We start from the raw sequence: 19,135 nt of genomic DNA, 5'->3' as shown, positions 1-19,135 counted from the left end.
CTCTGGTTTCCAATTAGCTTGATACTTTATAGTGAAGAGTAGTCTGCTTGTAACTGCCTTTTTGCCTTTGGGGAGTTTAGTCTCATACCATGTGTCATTCTTAACCATAGCACCAATCTCATCCCCAACAGATTCTCTCCATTCGTCCAATGCCATGGCTTCTTTATAAGACCTTGGAATATACTCCTCATCTAAGCTGGTCATGAAAGCTTGATGCTCCACTGGATATTGAGCAAGTGAGCAGACTGCTTGAATTGGGTGAGCTACAGCTTGGCTATTGAAATACACTCTAGTGTCAACCCACTGAGATGGTTTCTTCACTCTTGTACTCCTTCTCACTGGTTGAATCAGCTCAGGTTCAGCCTCACTGACTCCACTTGGCTCTCCCATCTGTACCTCAGCTTCTGATCTATCATCTTGATCATAAGATACTGGGCTTTCTTCAGGTTGAGCTTGCGCAGGCTGCTCATGAGCTTGCGCATGTTGTTCAGTTCTATCACCCCCTTCATGATCAAGATGAGTGATCTCAACATCTTCCACTATTTTATCTACAACGTGTGTTGGAACCTCTCTGATCGGGGCTGGTGAGTTTGGTAAATTGATTCCAATTGACTTCATGATCAGAGGATGTTTGAGCGAGGTCCTTGAGCTTATCCCAACTCTTCTCCTCATAGTATCCTCTTGATTCCACAAACTTTACATCTCTAGAGACTAGCACCCTTCTCATGTCTGGATCATAGCACTTGTAGCCTTTTTGGTTAGGAGAATAACCCACGAACATGGCTTTAGTGCTTCTGGCTTCAAGTTTGTTTCTCTGCTCTCCTGGTACCAGTACAAAGCATATGCATCCAAACACACACATGTGATCCAGAGATGGCTTGCTCTTGTTTAGAACTTCATAAGGAGAGAGGTCATTGAGGACTTTAGTTGGAGTCCTATTGATCAGATAACAAGCAGACATCACAGCATCACTCCAGAACCGCTTTGGGACATTAGTGTGAAACATCATTGATTTAGCCACTTCCATAAGGTGCCTGTTTTTCCTCTCAGCAACTCCATTTTGCTGAGGAGTATACGGACAGCTAGTCTGATGAATAATCCCATGTTGTGATAGGAATTGCTTGAATGATGTGCTTGTGTACTCTCCACCATTATCTGACCTGAGAATCTTCAACTTAGCACTGAAATGAGTGGCGACATGAGACTGAAAATTCTTGAAGCTTCCAAGACTATGTCCTTAGACTGTATCAGTGTCACCCAAGTGTACTTGGACTTCTCATCAATGAAGGTGACAAAGTATTTGTGATTCTCTCTAGACATACAAGGAGCAGCCCACACATCAGAGTGAACCAGGTCGAAACACTTCTCATAGATAGTGCTGGACCTTGGAAAGACTGTCCTGCAATGCTTCCCCAATATGCAAGCTTCACACTCCTCATTCTTAAACACCACTCCTGGAAGCATCAGATTTAAAGCTCTAGTATGAGGATGTCCCAATCTAGCATGCCATATGGTGCTCTCAACTCCAGTAGAAGTACTGACCAAGCAAAGGGATGAAGGATTCAGATAGTTTAGTCTTCCGAAGATGATACAGTTCCTGATGGCTGTGACCTTTTCCTATAACATGCCCTGTCTTTAAGTCTTGAAACTCAACCTCATCTGGTCTGAAGACAATCTGACAGCTCAGATCAACAGTAGCCCTCCTCACGGATAGCAAATTAGATGTAAACTGAGGCATATATAAGGCAGTTGATTCCCTATCGAACAACCTAAGGTTCCCTATCCCTTCTATCTTCACCTTATCACCATTTGCTATAAGCACATTCTCTGTGGCAGGCTGAATATCACTAATCAAGTTCCTATCACTAATCATGTGATGGCTTGCTCCTGAATCTATGATAATGGGTTTAGAGCCAGGAGAGTATTTACTAGCCTCCTTGGATGAAATAAGGGATTTTGCAGCTTTGATAAAGGAATCAAGGTCTCTTCTGGTTACTGGGCCATCAGGGTTGGTTGCGCCAGCCACACTTTTCCACCTTTCTACTTCAGTTGAGTCACTACTGAGAGTTGAGTACATGGTTCTTCCTTGAATCAGTGGATGCTCAAACTCCTTGAACTCATATCTAGCTGGCTGACTTCTCAGGAAACACGCATCTTCTAAATCTGGAATCTTTCCTTCTCTAAGGAAATAATTTATCAGGTTGTTGTAGGTTGAATCCAGGTGCAGGAGAAAGCAGAAAAACTTGTCTTGCTCATAAACAGCTTGAAGACTTTCCCATAGACTTCCATAGACAGTCTGAAGATTCTCCCATAGATTCCTGGCGGTTTTAATGTGAGAATGAGCCTTTAAGATTGGCTCAGACAGAGAGTTGTGTATGATTCCAAGTGCTTGCTGGTCTTCTTGAACCCACTTGTTGTCATGCTTCAGGCGTGTAGCCTTAATATCCTCTTGAGTCATCCTCTTTGAAGTTCCAGCCTTCATAATGTGGCTGTCCCAAAGTCCATGGCTTCCCAAGGTAATTCTGGCTACTCTTGACCATATCAGATAATTTGACCCCTCAAGGGTTACAGGAATAAGAATCTCGGATTTTTCCATCATGAACAGCTGAAGAACATCAAGAACAGCTATTATCCAGTGGTAGAGATTTCAAAAATTATCAGAGTAGGAAAAAAAAAGAAATTTAAAGAGTAGATTTGCGGAAGTAGAATAGGTTTCAGGAGCTTAAAGCTCTGATATCATGTGAGAATTAGAGAATTATCCGAAAATTTATTTCTGGAAGAATGAAGAACAAGAGAGAGAGAGAGAAAATGAGAGAGATTTAGATTTCAAACTGTAAGAGAGAGAATGAGAGAATAATTTTTCCTTAAGTTAATTTGTTCATACAAATACAATATAAATAGACTCAGATCTAGATCTAGATCTGAATTTGAATTTCAAATTTCAAACAACTCAATCACTGCTTCTTCTTTCTCCAAAACACTGTTTGGGCGAGTTACTGTTTGGGCGAGTTACTGTTTGCCATATTTCTCAAGTCTGCCTAACTTTTCAAGTCTTGATAGTTACTTCTCAAGTCCAGCAATCTTTATAAATCCTCTTTATAAAACCTTATAAGTTATAACACCTTATAAATCTCTAACTTAATTCTCAAGTCTGGCACTCAAGTCTGGCAGTTTAATTATCAAGTCTGGCAGCTTAATTCTGCTTCATGTCAACACAGAGTAGCAAACAGATTTGGTAAGAGAATCAGCCACAGTGTTCTGTCCCATATTATTGGAAGTGGTGGCCCATTTACTAGTCACACTACTCATACTACAAGTGCTTCTGATGGGGAGAAGTCAACAAGTTCTTTCCCGACACCAAACTCTTCGGATTTTCTGATTGATCAAAACATGATCATGGATGCAAAATCTTTGTCGTCGCCTTTGCTCTCTAAAGATATCTCTGACCCCTTAATGTACGACAATATCTTCGATGACATAGAAGACATGACCGCATTTTCATCAAGCTTTTTCAATGATTTTGTATCTCGTGGTGATGAAGATTTATTGATGTTGGATGAATCTTGTTTGGAGAATAATTCATTCACGAGGGAACTTACAATGATTCTTCAAGAGGATAAAATTGAGACGACCGCGTTTAATAATAGCCAGGTGACACCGATCAGTGAAGTTGATGATTCTTCTGAAGGGATTGACAACTATTTTGGATAAAGTACACATAAATGTGAAGAGTATTCTACATTGAAAATGATGACGACGATGATGAAAATTTTGCAAATCAATCAGGATTGATTTCGCTGTGTTTTTAAAGTTTGTGCGGGTTTCTGACTTATTGTGATGTTTGATTTGTACGAAACTACAAATTGAAAAAACTTATGAATAACGTATGGTATTTTTTTCTTTTGTTTACCTAAAGTATGGTATTTATTATAACTCATCCTATTAAAATAGAGTCACTATTTTTATCTACTTTTAACTCTAGAACCATTTTAAAAGGTACATTTTTGATAATTTACATTAATCAATCAAATATAAAAAAATTCAAAAACATTTTAGTAATATTAACAATAATTCAATTTTAACTATTATAACTGTTTAGAAAAATCTTACTAATTACTTTAAATATTTTTAACAAAATAATATAATATTTTATTTGGTAATTAAGTATATAATATTATTATAATAAATGCTAAATTCAAAGTTTCTTATAAATTAAAATATACTATTTTAAAATAAATATATAATTATAGTCTATATTATATCAATATAGAATAGAATTTCTATGTGAATTAAATATTATATAATTATGATAAATTGGTAAATCATGTAATATCTTATACAAAAATACAATTATTAACATATCTTAGATGATTATGTCTAAAACAATATATAATATTTTTTATTTATTTTTAAACTCTCAATATATTATTTTAAATCTATTATATGAAAAATAAATCATAAATAACCAACCTTTAGTTTATTTATCATTTACAAACTATAATATTAGAAAACATTGAAATTTTATTAAATCATTTAAATATATTAATAACATACCATTTTTATTATAAATTGAAATTTTATTCTATTTATAGCAGATCATGTTAAAAACTAAAAAAAAATCTTATCAAAAATAGAGTCACTATATTTATCTATTGCTGACAATTCAGAGTAAGAAAATTTAATATTTAATATTTTACATGAGTTAATCAAATATATAAAATTTCTACAAAATCTGATAATAAACCAATTTGAAATAAAAATTTGAATTTTATTTTTATTATAACTGTTGAAAAAAACTAACAAAATATTAGCAAATGTTTCAATTTTTAACAAATAATGTATTATTTAATTCTATAATTAGTAAGATAATATTATAATAATCAATACTAACTCAAACATTCTTTATAAAATTAAAATCAGTTAGGCTATTTTTAAACATTTTATAATTATAGTCTTTATTATATTAAAAAGAAGTGTTATATGAATTAAATATGATAAAACTATATTAAATTGGTGAATCTACTTATTCTATTTTTTTAAATAAATTATCTTTCACCTTTTAAATTTTAAACGGATTTCAATCTGACTATGTAATATCTTATACAAAAAATAAATTTATGAGCATATGTTAAATGAGTATATCTACAACCATATATTATCTTTTTTGAATCATAACAATATATTATCTAAGAAATATTATTTGGAAAATAAATGGTATATATTAACCTTTAGTTCATGTATTATTTACATAATATGCTATTAGAAAATATATAAATTTTAATAAATCATTTAAATATATTAGTAACATATCCTTTTTATTATAAATTTAAAGTTTATTCTAATTATAACAGAATATGTTGAAAACTACAAAAAATCTTATCAAATATTCAAATATTTTTATTAAAATAATGAATTAATTTAGTAACAAAAATAAAAGTCTATATAATCTTCCAAACTCAAAAGTAGTTGTATAATTTTTTAAATTTCTCTTGACTAATTATAATTTTTTAAAAATATAAATATTAAAAACTCAAAATGAAAATATTCCCATTTAAAAAAAAAGATAAAATCAAAGTTGCTAGAGTATTTTTTTTAATGCAATGAGAAAATATGTTGTAAAATCAAAAGTAATATAAAATTTTGAAATCATAATTTAATAACAAAAAATCAGAAAACTTAATATCACTAAATATCTAATATCGATAAAATTTACTATAAGAATATGATATATGCTACTATATAAAATTGCTAAAATAATAGGACTATATTATTTAAACAGAAAATATATTTACTTACCAATTTCGCAAAGTACTAAAATGTTTAAGTATATTTTATAAACACTTCATTGAAATATTACATTATCCTAAAATTATCATTTCTATAGTATAATAAATAAATTTTAAAAATGTAATGTATACAAACTGTAGATATATTTATATATATATACATTGATTGAAATTGTCTATTAAGTTATTTATGATTATAAATTTACTGTACCGAATTCAAAAATATATTAGTAATAACAAATGATAAAAAAGTAAAATGTATAAATAAATAATTATACACTAAAAATGTTCAATAAAATTTTTAAATAACAATATTATAGAGATATACAATATATAACACTCAAATCTATATTGCATATTTAAAAAATTTATAATATCAAAATTATATTTATATAATAAAAGATATCCACACGTTCTCTAATTTTTAATTAACTCAGAAGAGACATTGAGTATAAATTAAATAATGATTAAAAATAATAAAATAACTTACAAACACTAGATTTTTTTTGTGATAGAAAATGGTTAAACCCGAATCTATTAAAGACACATACTTAACTTTCGGTTCTGGGTGAAAAGTGCATCCCACATATATATTCTCTCACGAGTATTCAAATGGGCCAAAAACAATAGTTCATATCCGTGTAAAATGACTAAGAAAATATGATTTAATTTCGTATGGCAGGTAGATCGATGTGGTAACATCCCAAGCTCTTCCTCTTACCATTTGACCACAAGCTCCCCGTCTATGAACACTAGATTGTTGACTTCATTTAACTTCCTCGTAGATATCTATCGTTACTATTATTCTTTTGCACAAACACTAGATTGTTGACTTCATTTAAGAGATAACTAGATTGGACCCGCGCTTTCAAAGCGCGGGATTGTCTCATTTTGATATATATTGCTAACATATTATATTTATAACATGTATATTTTTAATAAGTGTTTTTATGTTATATTTGTAGTAGTGGTTTTATATAATTAGGATAAGTTTTGATATATAAACTTAAATATATATAATATGATGCTAATTTAATAGTATAGATATACATACACACACACATATATATATAGTTGAGAGGTTTTGAAAGAATTTTCATATTGATTGGGTTCACAACAAATACACTAATATACCACTATTATTGCAAAATTTGTAATAAGTAATAACTATATATGTAACTTTTAAAATTACATATTTATATTTTTTTGTATAGTTTTGTAGTTCTCTTTTCTTTGTTTTGGATAATCATTAGGTGTATGTAAGAGTAGTAGTAGATGATTTGTGTTAAATATGTATTTTAAAAAAAATGAAATTAATATCATAATCTCAGAGTTTTTAATGGGATGTTTAAATTATTTTTCAATCTAATTAGTCCAAATTGGCATAAGAATTAAGTCGTTTTTGCATATATGATTGGGCTTCAGACACATATATGATGGTCCAAAACTATATTTAATATTTTTCTTATGTTTAAATAAAAAAGACAAACCCCCAAAAAGGACTCTTCAGTATTATTACAATACTCAGATAGTAGAAGTTAAAAGAAAAAAAAAATTGCCGAGACATACCTTTTCTCCCTAATTTCAGTCGACGCTCCTTTTCTTTTTGATTCAAAGATAGAACAACAAAAGCAGAAAGATTAATCTCATGTCTTCTTCATCTACAGGAGTTATAAAAAGGTAAGTATCCCAATCCTTTCTTCGATGGTTAAAACTTTTTTTTGTTGGTTTTTAACATTTGACCACCTGCAATTGACAGAGTAAATGATCTGTGATAAGTTAACGACAGAGCACTGATATCTCAGATCTTCGCAGATGGTGTTAAGAAAAGTAAGTCAAAGATCTGACAAAAGCATGCAAAGTTTTGAAAGTTCGATTGAACAAATCAGATCTAACGCTTTCTCTTTATTTTTTTAGGAAACAAAATGAAACAGAAGCTTCAAAACTTTGTAGATTCACCGACGATTTGACCATCCCCTATATCTGCAGGTATTTTTTTTTTTTAAATATTTGCCAAACTCTAACATAAATGATGATCTTAAAAAAAAATCTTTTTTTTTTCCATTTCAGAGCTGAAGGCAAAATCTTGAGAAGAAAGATGAGTCCGACTCTTCAAAGCAGTTAGAAAGCTCTATGAAATCCTTAAAACGAAGATATCAGGTTAACCAGTAGGAAGCGTTCGTGTGTGAAATAAAGCTCCAATATTTGGTACGTTTTGACCAATCACTTGAATAACTATATTTCACTTGGATGGATGGATCTTTAAATAGTTTTGTCTCCAACAGGAAGATAAAGCATTGAAGGATCCCTGAAGGCTTTTTGAAAGTGTTGTTGTGGTTTGGCTTCATCCTAATTGTGGTATTCAAGAACTTGAAAGCCAGTAGGCCCAGTACATTGCACGGAAATCCGAAGGCTCTACCGGGAGATTGCTTAGTGCACTTCAAATCTTTCAATATCATTCCCGTGTTGAACCCTTTCTCAAACTTCAGGTGAGATACCAATCAAAGATCACTGCCTTTACTCTCAATGTAAGTTTTTTTTGTAAGTTGCATGAATTTTATGGCCCTTCCAATGATACAACAATAACCGAGAGTTCAGAAAAGATAGATAAAAACATAAATAAAACATATGAAAAAATGAATAGATGCTTACATTTTCATCAGCCAGAACGAATTCCATTGTTTCACCCCCTGGTTGAATGTTTTGTCTCCAAGACTGTAGAACTTTGACATGAACCATCTTAGTAGTGTGCTTAGGTTTCAACTCGATGATTGGGATTTTTGATTCATTAGGTGATGAGAATGGTTTGATTGCGATTTTAGGAGCCATTTGTTTGTTTGACAGTATGAGTTTGTGCCTTGCAAGACGTCGTTATTTATAATAGGAGGAGGGTTCGGCGGAGTGTTTAGGTTTTTAGAAAACTTGGAGAATAATCTATATCTTGGGGGATATCTAATAGTTAATAGTATTTATTAATTCATTAATAGTAGTAATTGTAGTTACCTATTTTATAGGCGTGGGTAGTTTAAAGATAACAAAATATGGAAGTTGTTTTTCAATGTCAATATATCTTGGCGAGATCTTATCATCATTTTCCTTATATATTTAGTTTTACATTGATTTGAAACGTGATTATAGGCAAATCATAACTTGCACCTTTAAAATCGATTTTATTATTAATACTTGCTAAAATGTAGGAGTAACTTATATATATGAACAAAGCGATATATATGAAAATATTGGTATATTGGAGTTGCCAAAATAGTTGCCAAAATATAGGAGTACCTTTAATTTAATTCTGATTTTTGAATAAACGATATCTATATGAAAACATTGGTATATTGGTATATGAAAATATGAATAGGAATGATAATTTGGTTTAGTGGTTTTATATTTCGTTTTTATGATAATGTAGAAAATAAATCTATGTTTATATATTTATATATCTATATATATATATCATCATATTCATCTTTCTTGGTGTTTTCATTTCAGGTATATGATTTGAAAATTTTTTTGCAAGGCAAAGATTTGGAGAAGAGCTTCAAGGTGAATGAGATGGTATATTTGGTAATGGGCTGGGATTAGAATTAGTATGTGCTGGGATATTGAATTGATTAAGCAGATGATATCTACATAGTGGGTTTGCATATATTGTTTTCGAAGTTTTTTTTTTTAATAGTTTGATGGGCTTTGTAAGGGGACGAAATTTTTTTTAAAAAAGAAGGAGAAGACAGTGGTATTTGGTCGTAAATAACTCAAAAAGATAGTGGCAAAAAGCTATTAGGTATTTTACTTTAATAGTATAGATTGGAGCACATACCGCTAATCAGAGAAGTAATTAGACTTGTACCTCTGCTTAACATGCATTGGAATTCGGGACTTTCTTAACCCTATGAGGCGAACTGTTAGAGTAAGTAGGTCTGTGATATAGCCCTCTAATCTTGTCGGTAATTCACTTGCAAAACAATCAGACGCATGTGCTTTTATAATTTTTAATTATTTATTTAAGAATTTGTCAGTCTATTTTTTTTCTCCTCTCTTATCCTCTACTCTAGCTTTCTCTTTCTTCTTGAAGGTTTATTCTTCTCCAAACTCTCATTCTTCCTTTCCATTCATTCTCTTTATTTCACAATCAATTTTCTTTATAAATCATTAAAATTTCTTTTTTTATCAATCATTAAAACTGTTCCTTTTTCTTTTTAAATGTTCTAAAATTAAATTGTTCAGATTCAAAAATTTAATATCAAAAGCAAAATAAATGATTTTTAAGTTCATGACTATTCTTCAACTTCTGGTAAATTTTCCTTTTTTACTTGTTATTTTTGCTTGAACGTGTTTTTTTGTCATGAGTGCATTTTAATTTATAGTGATTTTTGATATAAGTTTGATGTTATTTTTTCATTTTGATTGTCTAAACTTGAAACTGGTCTAAGATTTGTTATCTGAAATATATTTTTTATAAATCATTTGTTATCCGGCAAATGATTTGATATCTGATGCATGTTTTGTTAGCAGATACAAAAGGTTTGTCATTAACTGATACATGATTTGTGTAAATGATATATGTTTTGTTACCTGATATATAGTTTGATACCAAATATTGATAGATAATTGGTATGATGTTACAAAATACTTATAACTAATTGATACATGATTGATGTAGCTGATAAAAATTTTGGTAAACAGTTTGCCAACTTATACAATATTTTTTCTTGGTTTGTTTTGCTCGCAAATAGATTGATACTTTATGTGAGTAAACGATTTGTTAAATGATTTGTTATCTGATACATGATTTGTTATACAGTATATGTTTTGTTAGGTGGCACGTGATTTGATATCGATGAATGAGAAAATGAGAAAATTCAAAATTTTGAAAAATGGTGGCAGTGACAGGGGAAAGAGAATGGAAGGAATATGGAAGATAGTTTATCTGAAGTATTTTGTTGTATAAATCGTTTGTTATCTGGCAAATGATTTGATACATGCTACATGTTTTGTTAACCGATACAAAAGATTTGTCATTGATTGATACACGATTTGTGTACATGATACATGTTTTGTTAGCTGATACATAGTTTGATATCAAAGATTGATAAATAATTGGTATGATGTTACAAAAGACTTATCGTTAATTGAAACATGATTCGTGTAGCTGATAAATATTTTAGAAACATGATTGGTTACGTACTTGATAACATGATCATTATCTACTAATTGTGTAGTTGGTTGTTACATTATTTGTTAGCGACCGAATCATTCATGTTAGTGAAAACTATTATAAAATTCTGAATTTAGTTGTGAATATATTTTTATATATTATAATGTTTTTGACAATGGTATTGATTGATGAAAAAAAAATGGAATAATGAAAAACCTAAAGATATTGATTGTTTCGAAAAAGAAACAAATATATTAGTTCACAAAATATAAAAAAATGAGTGGTCTTCAATTGCTCTAAGAGTAGACTTATTCTGCAAAACAGTGATATATGAACTGACAATGAATCAGACATGTCCCTTGAAACTTGTCAGAAAAGACCGCATGCTGTCGTTTGTGGTGCAAGACACATGAGAACTTTTGGATCTATTTGTGAACCATCAATAGCCTCAACTCTAATTTGAATTTCTAGTGGGTATATTCTTCTAATTTGTCCAATGAACTTCCTCGTAGATATCTATCGTTACTATTATTCTTTTGATTTGGTATGCATGATGTTTCATTCCACTAGTGGACAAGCTAATCTAACTACTACGAGCCGACTGCAAGCAGGTGAAGTTCATAATAATTGATATACATATTGACTTATTTGTATATGACCAGTGTCGGCTCTAGGGGATGGCAAACATGGTATAAGCCATAGATCCATCTTAAAAATAACTAAATTTAGTGATAAAATGGATCTATATTTATGTTTATTTGGATCCATAAATTTATGCTTAAATAACTATAATACATTAAAAAAAAAACTGTACATAGGTCCAAAATAGTCTTAAGCCGGCAATGACCCTTCCATTCCACTTGTGTATTTTTTTCAACCAGTCCACTTAATTAATTAAAACATATATCCGAATATAAACCGACTACATGTTGGAGAAAATAAATAATATTTTTAATGTCTGACTAAATAAGCTATTACAATGATAAAAAATATTATATTAACGATTTTATAGTCGGTTATTTTACCATCATATAATATGTCTAATTGTGCCACTTCAAAGCCTCCTATATCATGCATATCTAATGATAGACCACGTGTTGTAAACAATAAACAATTTACGCCACACAGTAGACCACGTGTTGTAAACAATAAATCATTTACACTACACTATAAATTAGATAATATGTTGGTGTAAGTTGGACTTGGAAGAAAGTCTTTTTTAATTAACAAAATTTAATTACAGATAACACAAATCTGTAATTGTAGCACGTCCTCACTCGCCGTTTTAAAATTGTAACACACGACATATATGGCCTAAATTAGTGACACTCTATGTTACAAGAAACTGAAGCGGATACGCGAAAACAAAATGGTATAAAAGTGTAGAAACAAGATTTTTTTTAAATTACGAAGCAGAACGTATCAGAAATGTATATTTATATATGTATATATAAATATTAAAAATAAAAAATTACAAATATGTCTAAAAGTTATATGATCCAAATTAAAAAAAAAAATTATTCATTTATAATAATTTTACATGATCTTATGTTAAAACCGTGAGAATATACATAAATTAAGTTGAGATATTATTATAATTATTTTTAATATTTCTTAAATAATTAACATAATATATTTGAATAAATATGATATATCTCTAATAAACCTTCAATACATAAAGATAAATTTATAGTATTAGTTTTAATATTTGTATATTTATATTCTCTATTTCACTATTATATAAAAACAAAAAAAAATATTTCTTATATTTTTATTTACTTATAATATGTATTTTTTAGAAATGGAAACTTGATTCCAAAACGGAACCGTTAGCTTCCAATATGTTTTTAAAGATGTGTTTTTGGAAACGCATTGGAAGCGAGATTTCAAGAGGTTTCACAAGTTTCCGATTCTAATTTCGGTTTCGAAGCGGAAAGCGAACGTATGACGAAGCTTCCATGTAACTTAGGTGAAACTGTTATAAATATTATAATGTCAATTACATAAGGTATACATTTACTTTTTTTTGCTAAGATTTAGATGTTCTTGAACTTAGTTTCCATGGTAAACCCTCGCATTATATTTTTTATATAAAAATTTATTAATCATGGAATAAAACATACTGATTCATTTTTTATTTTTTTTTTACTTATAACATATTATGAGCATGAAACTCTAGCAGTTTTAAATTAAGAGCCATAGATTTTTATTTTTCGTTATATTCTTAATATTTATTAAATCTTTTCCAACACATGTACTATTGATTCATTGTTTGGTTAAGAGGGGATTTTTTTATTGACACTTGATTGAAGTAATACATATCGAAGTTAGAATCTTGTTTATTAGTTGATTGGTTTTTAATTTTTCTAGTTGATAATATTAATTTGTCCTTTTCCAAGGAAAGAAAACCATTCAATTATTTTAATGGGATCATTAGATTTTGATCCGTACTTTTAAAACATTGACTATTTTACATTTTAAAAATATAATAAAAATGTATTATATGTTTCATTAGCATGTTAAAATAGATAACTCATCCAATAAAGCATTTCTCAACCCAGACCAAACAGATAGAAAGACCAGATTCCAAATCTTTAATAATATATGGACATAAGTCTCTAAATTTGTAATATTTAAATATTTACTAAACCGCTAAAGATCTCCAAAATCCGAGGACGTAGAAAGTTCATTACCTAGGTAATTTAGCTATGAGCGGTTAAAGCGTTACAATAATGTTATTTAAATTTGGTTTAAATTACACTATTTTACATTGTATTACGATAGTTATTTAAATCACTTGCGAAAAGATGCAGAATTTGACCCTAAAATTTTCTGCCATTTTAAACTTTGCATTGTCTCTATTGCCCGAGCGTTTGAAAAACTCAAAATAGCTAAAAGTAAATAAGTAAATGAATTTGTAATGTAATTGACATAAAGCTAGCGAACTAAACCAAAGGTATCATTTTTAAGAAATGGTATAAAATGCTAGTATACCACTTGAAACAAAACAAAATTTTTATTTTTTCATATATTGAAAGGATCACATGATTTATGTCTAATCTCTGCAATTGACCTAAGGGGCGGTAAAGATTCCAAATTAAAGAAATAAAAATGGGCAATAATCGCTTAATAAAAACAAAAAGCACAAAAGCTAAGATAGTCCAATCCCAAAGGCAACGTGAGTGCTGATTAATTAACTGACTACAACTAATAAACAATACTATTACATTCTGTGAACGTCTTACAAAGTAAACAAGTTGCTTATTTGTATCCTCTAAAACAAATTTTAAAACGTCGTTAAACCCCCGTATTGTTTTATTCATTTAACCTTTTAAATTTGTAATTGAATCTTTTGTTCGTCTGAACATCGTAATATTAGGAGAGTGTGGATATCCTAAAATCCACACTAGATATTTGGTAGTGTTTAAATATAAAACTAGGGGAAAAATGATGTGTACGAAACGATGTAATCATGTTCTGGTTGACTAAAATAAACTTTTATTGATAAGATATGATTGAATACAATACTAGAATGAGATTGAGATAAAACTGAAAGGAAACTAATATCGACTACAGAATGAAAAGAATAAGAGAGCTTGAGGTTGAGGCCGATTTGTATTGCGTAAGTCTCTAGGGTTTCATGTGTGCCTCTTCTACTTTATTCCTCCCTCTTCTTATAGCTCGGCTTTCTTCCGATATTGTCTCAACTACCCCGAGATCGTTGGAATCTCCCCGAGATCGTTGGAATCTCGGCTTTGACCACATCCTCATTTCATCCATTGAAGTTGAAATGTCATGTTGATGGTCTTAGTTCGTTTGTCTTTTATCTAAATCGCAAACCCAAATTATTTCATTCGTTCACTGAGCTCTTGATGACCGATGTCGATGGGCCTAAGTCGATGGGCTTCCTTGGTCTGCTTATTTGGTCCAACAAAGAGTGACTTCCGTAAGAAGTTTCGTCTCTGAAACTATGTGTGGTTGCATGCATGATCGCTGACACTTTCACACAAGGGATTGATCCATTTGCAAATCAGTCTCTGAAGACCATATCAATCCATATTCGACTTCAACCCATCATCCATTTCACCTTCCTTTGGTGATTTTCTGATCAAAGTCTATCCATTACTTACCTTTGATTAAAATCCTCGAAAAAGTTTCTATCATTTGGTATCAGAGCCACTCGAGGATTCAGTCTCCATTTCTATCATTCACTATTATCGTCTTTCCATCTTCTACAAAAAGAGTTTTACTACAAACCAAGAAATCATCCCATCTGAAGCTAACCAAGACAGCTCAATCATCTTTCATAATATTTTTTCTAGGCAGGTGATCTCGAAGGCGGACCTTATGCCTACAACGTGAGACGATTCTCATGGCCACCATTTCTACATTATGATGGATTTGAGGACAATTTTTTTTAAATGAAAAGGGGATGATGTAACTTTGATCAGTAACAATCAAATCAATTGAGAGTTTGAATTATAGGTTTGGGTTTAAACGAGACGGACTTGAATATCTACTAAAATGTGCTTATGATTATGCTTTAGTCCAAAGAAATGAAAGCCCAAAAAAACACAAAACATGGTCGCATTACATACCAATCTAACGGCGATTCATAGATCGTCAACCATGCAAAAATACACGACCAGCAAAAAATGTTAAGAACCCAATTTTTCAAATTCGGTCAAAAATCTTGGTCTTTGTTCAAGTTAATATTTCTAATTAAGTCTTCATGGTTATAAGAGCTTTATTGTTTCTAGGATTGACTAAAATATTTATTTCTATCCGTAATCTATTAGAGTACCCCAATGGAAAGTTTTTATCAAAAGTTTCTTAATGTGTACATATATATATTATTTAATTATAGGTTTCTAAAAACTACGAAAAACACAACTGAAAGTTTATAAAGTTCAAGAATGAATATCAACAGTATGATGACCAAGGCTGTGTGTTTCACTACCATGCGAACAACCGAAAGTTTTTAAAGTTAGAAATCAAGAATGAATATACCTTACTGGGACAGATAACTGAACTAGAGTGGAGCCACTAAGCAGCTCAAAAATTTAAACTTGGTTTTCTAACTTCTCTTAATCAAGTCATTATATAAATAGATATTACAACTAGCTTATAAAAATTTTAGTTAAAGAGCAAGATATGACTGGTTTTTTCGTTACCATCCGCAAATACAGCGTTTGTGCTTGATAGCAGTTGTTGACATTTTATAACAATCACAATTAACATTGTAAATCATTTCAAACCGCTTAAAATCTTTTAAATTCAAAAACTGATTTCGGTTAGTGTTGTGGTTGCGGGAGGGTAATTTCTTTTCTAAGAAGAAAACAATATAAAAACATTCAATAAAAAGTTTAAATTGAAATAATAGAAATACTAACATATACATACAATGATTTTTATACTTATATAATTATGTATAATATTAATATCAATAGTTTATTATTTAACCGTTTCTGCATTTGGTAGTTAACAAGTCATAAATATCATGCAAACATACAAATTTCTAAGCAGTGCACCATTCATACAAATATCTTTAAAATGTTTAAAAACTGCAACTACCCGCATTCGCAAACGTCAACAATCGCATCCGCAACCGCTGTGGTTATGCCAGTCATGGTCTTAGCCGCTTAAGTTCTCATACAGATTCATTAAAGAATAGCAGCAGACTGAGACTTCTGCTGGTGAAGACAGGAGAGGAGTTTTGACTCAAGAATGTACTAATAAGTTATATACCGAAATAAGAAATCTTGATTGGTTTTATACATAAGTTGTTGTTTCAAGCTATAATTTGACTTTGTAGTAATCCATATTTACTGGAATTCAAGAATCAAAGATCTTTCTCTTGTTATAAATATGATGGTATAAATTCCAAACAATAATATGACAATACAGAACCAAACATAAAAACAGAGCATCCTCTGTTTTGTATCCGAACAACAAAATGACCAGAAGAGATCAAAGACAACACATTTCACTGATCATGTTGAAGCAATCCAGTATCTTTAAACTTCTCTTCCACTAACCCATCAATACGAGCAGCCATCTCCGGAGTCAGATAATTAGCCCAATCCCCAACCTTCCCTTTCCTAAAATAAGCACTATTCGCATAAACAGCAGGCCGGTCCTCCCTCTCCTTATCTCCTTTATTAGCCTCAAGATTCTTCAACGTCTCGAAACTACAAAGCTTCACAACACTCTCAGCGACACCTCTCTCCTCTTCCTCATCAGTAAACCGGTAACCCATGAACTCAGCCAGTCTCTTCACAAACGGCAAAGGGTTAGCTCTCATAGTCTCGTACCTAAGGAACAAGATCCTCTCCGGGTTCTCTTGGTAAGCCTTCCAGTAACCCAACACGTGGTCAAGATAAGGACCGTACACAGACAAGCCTTTACAAAACATATCGAAAGACTCTTCAAGACTCGCGAGCTGTCCCTTTTGAGACTTCTCCTTGTGGAAGAAAGTCCACATGGAGATGAAAGTGTCCTTAGGGTCTCTCCAGATGTAAACCATCTTGCAACGGGAGTCCACGATGGACTCGGGTAATGACCCGTGAGGGCTATGGGTGGCGAAAAGCGGGTTTTCGCGGTCTTGGAGGACGTCGACGGTCGGGTAAAACGCGAAGTCTATCTCCACGTAAGGCACGAACTCGTGAGGGTTCCGTTTGAGGAGAGGGTGCGTGGCGTCGTCGAAGCGAGAACGGTTGACGATGGCGTACGTCAGGGCTTTGAGCCAGGTGGTGCCGGTTTTCGGGTAGCTGCAGACGAGGAAGTCGGTGGGTCGGGCTTGGAAATGGTCTTTGGCGTGGAGAAGGCCTTCGAGGAGACATTCTTGCCACCAGTGTCCGTTGTGTTGGGCTCGGATCTCTTTGGGTCTCCAGCCTTTGGTCTTTGGGAGGGAAGCAATGTAGTCTTTGTACTTCTTCTGGGTCTTCTCGAACTCCGAGAGTTCGACTTCGAGTTCGGATCCGTTCTGGGTAGTGGTTGGTTCCATTGTTGTTGAAACAGAGGAGGGGCTATGTAATAAGATGAGAGAAGATGGAATGAGATTGTTCAGAGATGAGAACAGGTTTTATAATAGAACTGATCTTTGGGTGCGGTGAGACGGACATAAAAATCATATATCATATTAGAATCATATCTTTTTTTTGTTTAGTTTATATATTGTCGGTTTTTGGGTTTATTCTATTTTGATTTGGTTTCAGTTTAGTTTTTAGATATTTTGATTTCTAAAATTAAATACCATATTAAATCATATTTATTTTTGTTTGGTTTGGTTTATATATTATCGATTTTTAGTTTAATCAATTTTATACCAAAAAAACTTTAAGCCTTTGTATGTTATTTCCTTTTCATTCCTTCTCGTTTCTTAATTTGTAAAAAATTATAGAATATATTTGTTCTTTATTAATTTTGATAAAAAAATTGTTATTCTTCGTCATTCCTTAAATTTTATTCCTACTTATTTCTTTCCTATCTATTCCTACCTGTGTTTTAAAAAGCGGTCTAGGCGGCTACCTAGACGGCGCTTAAGCGCTAGGCGTTACAGGACTGTGGCGATTACTCTTTAAACCGCTTAAATAATTATAATATTGTAATAATAAATAATATATAATTTATTATTCATAAATTATGGTAACTAATATATTGTAATATATATTCTTATGAAAATAAGTTTATCATATATAAATAATAGTTTTTACTATTTTTAAATATAAAATATTACATATATTTAATATATTGCTATAATTTATAAATGCCTAGATCGCTTAACTAGTAATCTTGGCGTCCGCTTAGTCCTTCTAAGCGCTAGGCGTTAGGTCGCCGCCCGTTTGACGCCTATCGCTTTCTTGAACACTGATTCCTACCATTCCTTAAACTATATTTATCTTTTATTACATTTTGTCTATTTAATTTTGTATGATTAAATTGACAAAATACTACTATATTTTTTACTAATACTACTCTAATTTTTAAATAGATTTTTTTCTATTATATTCAAATATTAAAAATAATTGTTAAATAAATTATAATTGTTATAAATTCATAAGAAAAAAAGAAAAAAAATATTACCGTCTTAAATATCAAGATCGTATAAATAAAATAAACTACATGTATACAATTATATTATGTAATTTACATAAAAATAAACTATTCTGTTTTAATGAATCAGTTT

General features: G+C 31.0%; 1 protein-coding gene and 1 long non-coding RNA gene across 3 annotated transcripts; one reads left to right on the top strand and one right to left on the bottom strand.

The window, feature by feature from the left end:
• The first annotated feature begins 7,288 nt into the window (after positions 1-7,288).
• Positions 7,289-9,528, top strand: LOC108840883 (uncharacterized). Of its 2 annotated transcripts, none has more exons than XR_001948013.2 (6): positions 7,289-7,466; positions 7,546-7,616; positions 7,704-7,775; positions 7,857-7,994; positions 8,072-8,275; positions 9,282-9,528. It is a non-coding gene; the product is annotated as an uncharacterized LOC108840883 (long non-coding RNA). The 2 variants fall into 2 exon arrangements; XR_001948014.2 differs by having other exon boundaries at positions 8,072-8,314.
• Positions 9,529-16,787: 7,259 nt separating this feature from the next.
• LOC108839974 (cytosolic sulfotransferase 16-like) lies at positions 16,788-18,011 on the bottom strand. The gene has a single exon (XM_018612778.2). The coding sequence runs from the start codon at positions 17,951-17,953 to the stop codon at positions 16,934-16,936; it is 1,020 nt and encodes a 339-aa protein (XP_018468280.1). The 5' UTR covers positions 17,954-18,011; the 3' UTR covers positions 16,788-16,933.
• Between the last annotated feature and the right edge of the window lie 1,124 nt (positions 18,012-19,135).

This window comes from Raphanus sativus, chromosome 2, assembly GCF_000801105.2.
Source record: "Raphanus sativus cultivar WK10039 chromosome 2, ASM80110v3, whole genome shotgun sequence".
In the NCBI taxonomy this organism is placed as follows: Eukaryota; Viridiplantae; Streptophyta; class Magnoliopsida; order Brassicales; family Brassicaceae; genus Raphanus; species Raphanus sativus.
This window is presented reverse-complemented; position numbering and strand designations above follow the sequence as displayed.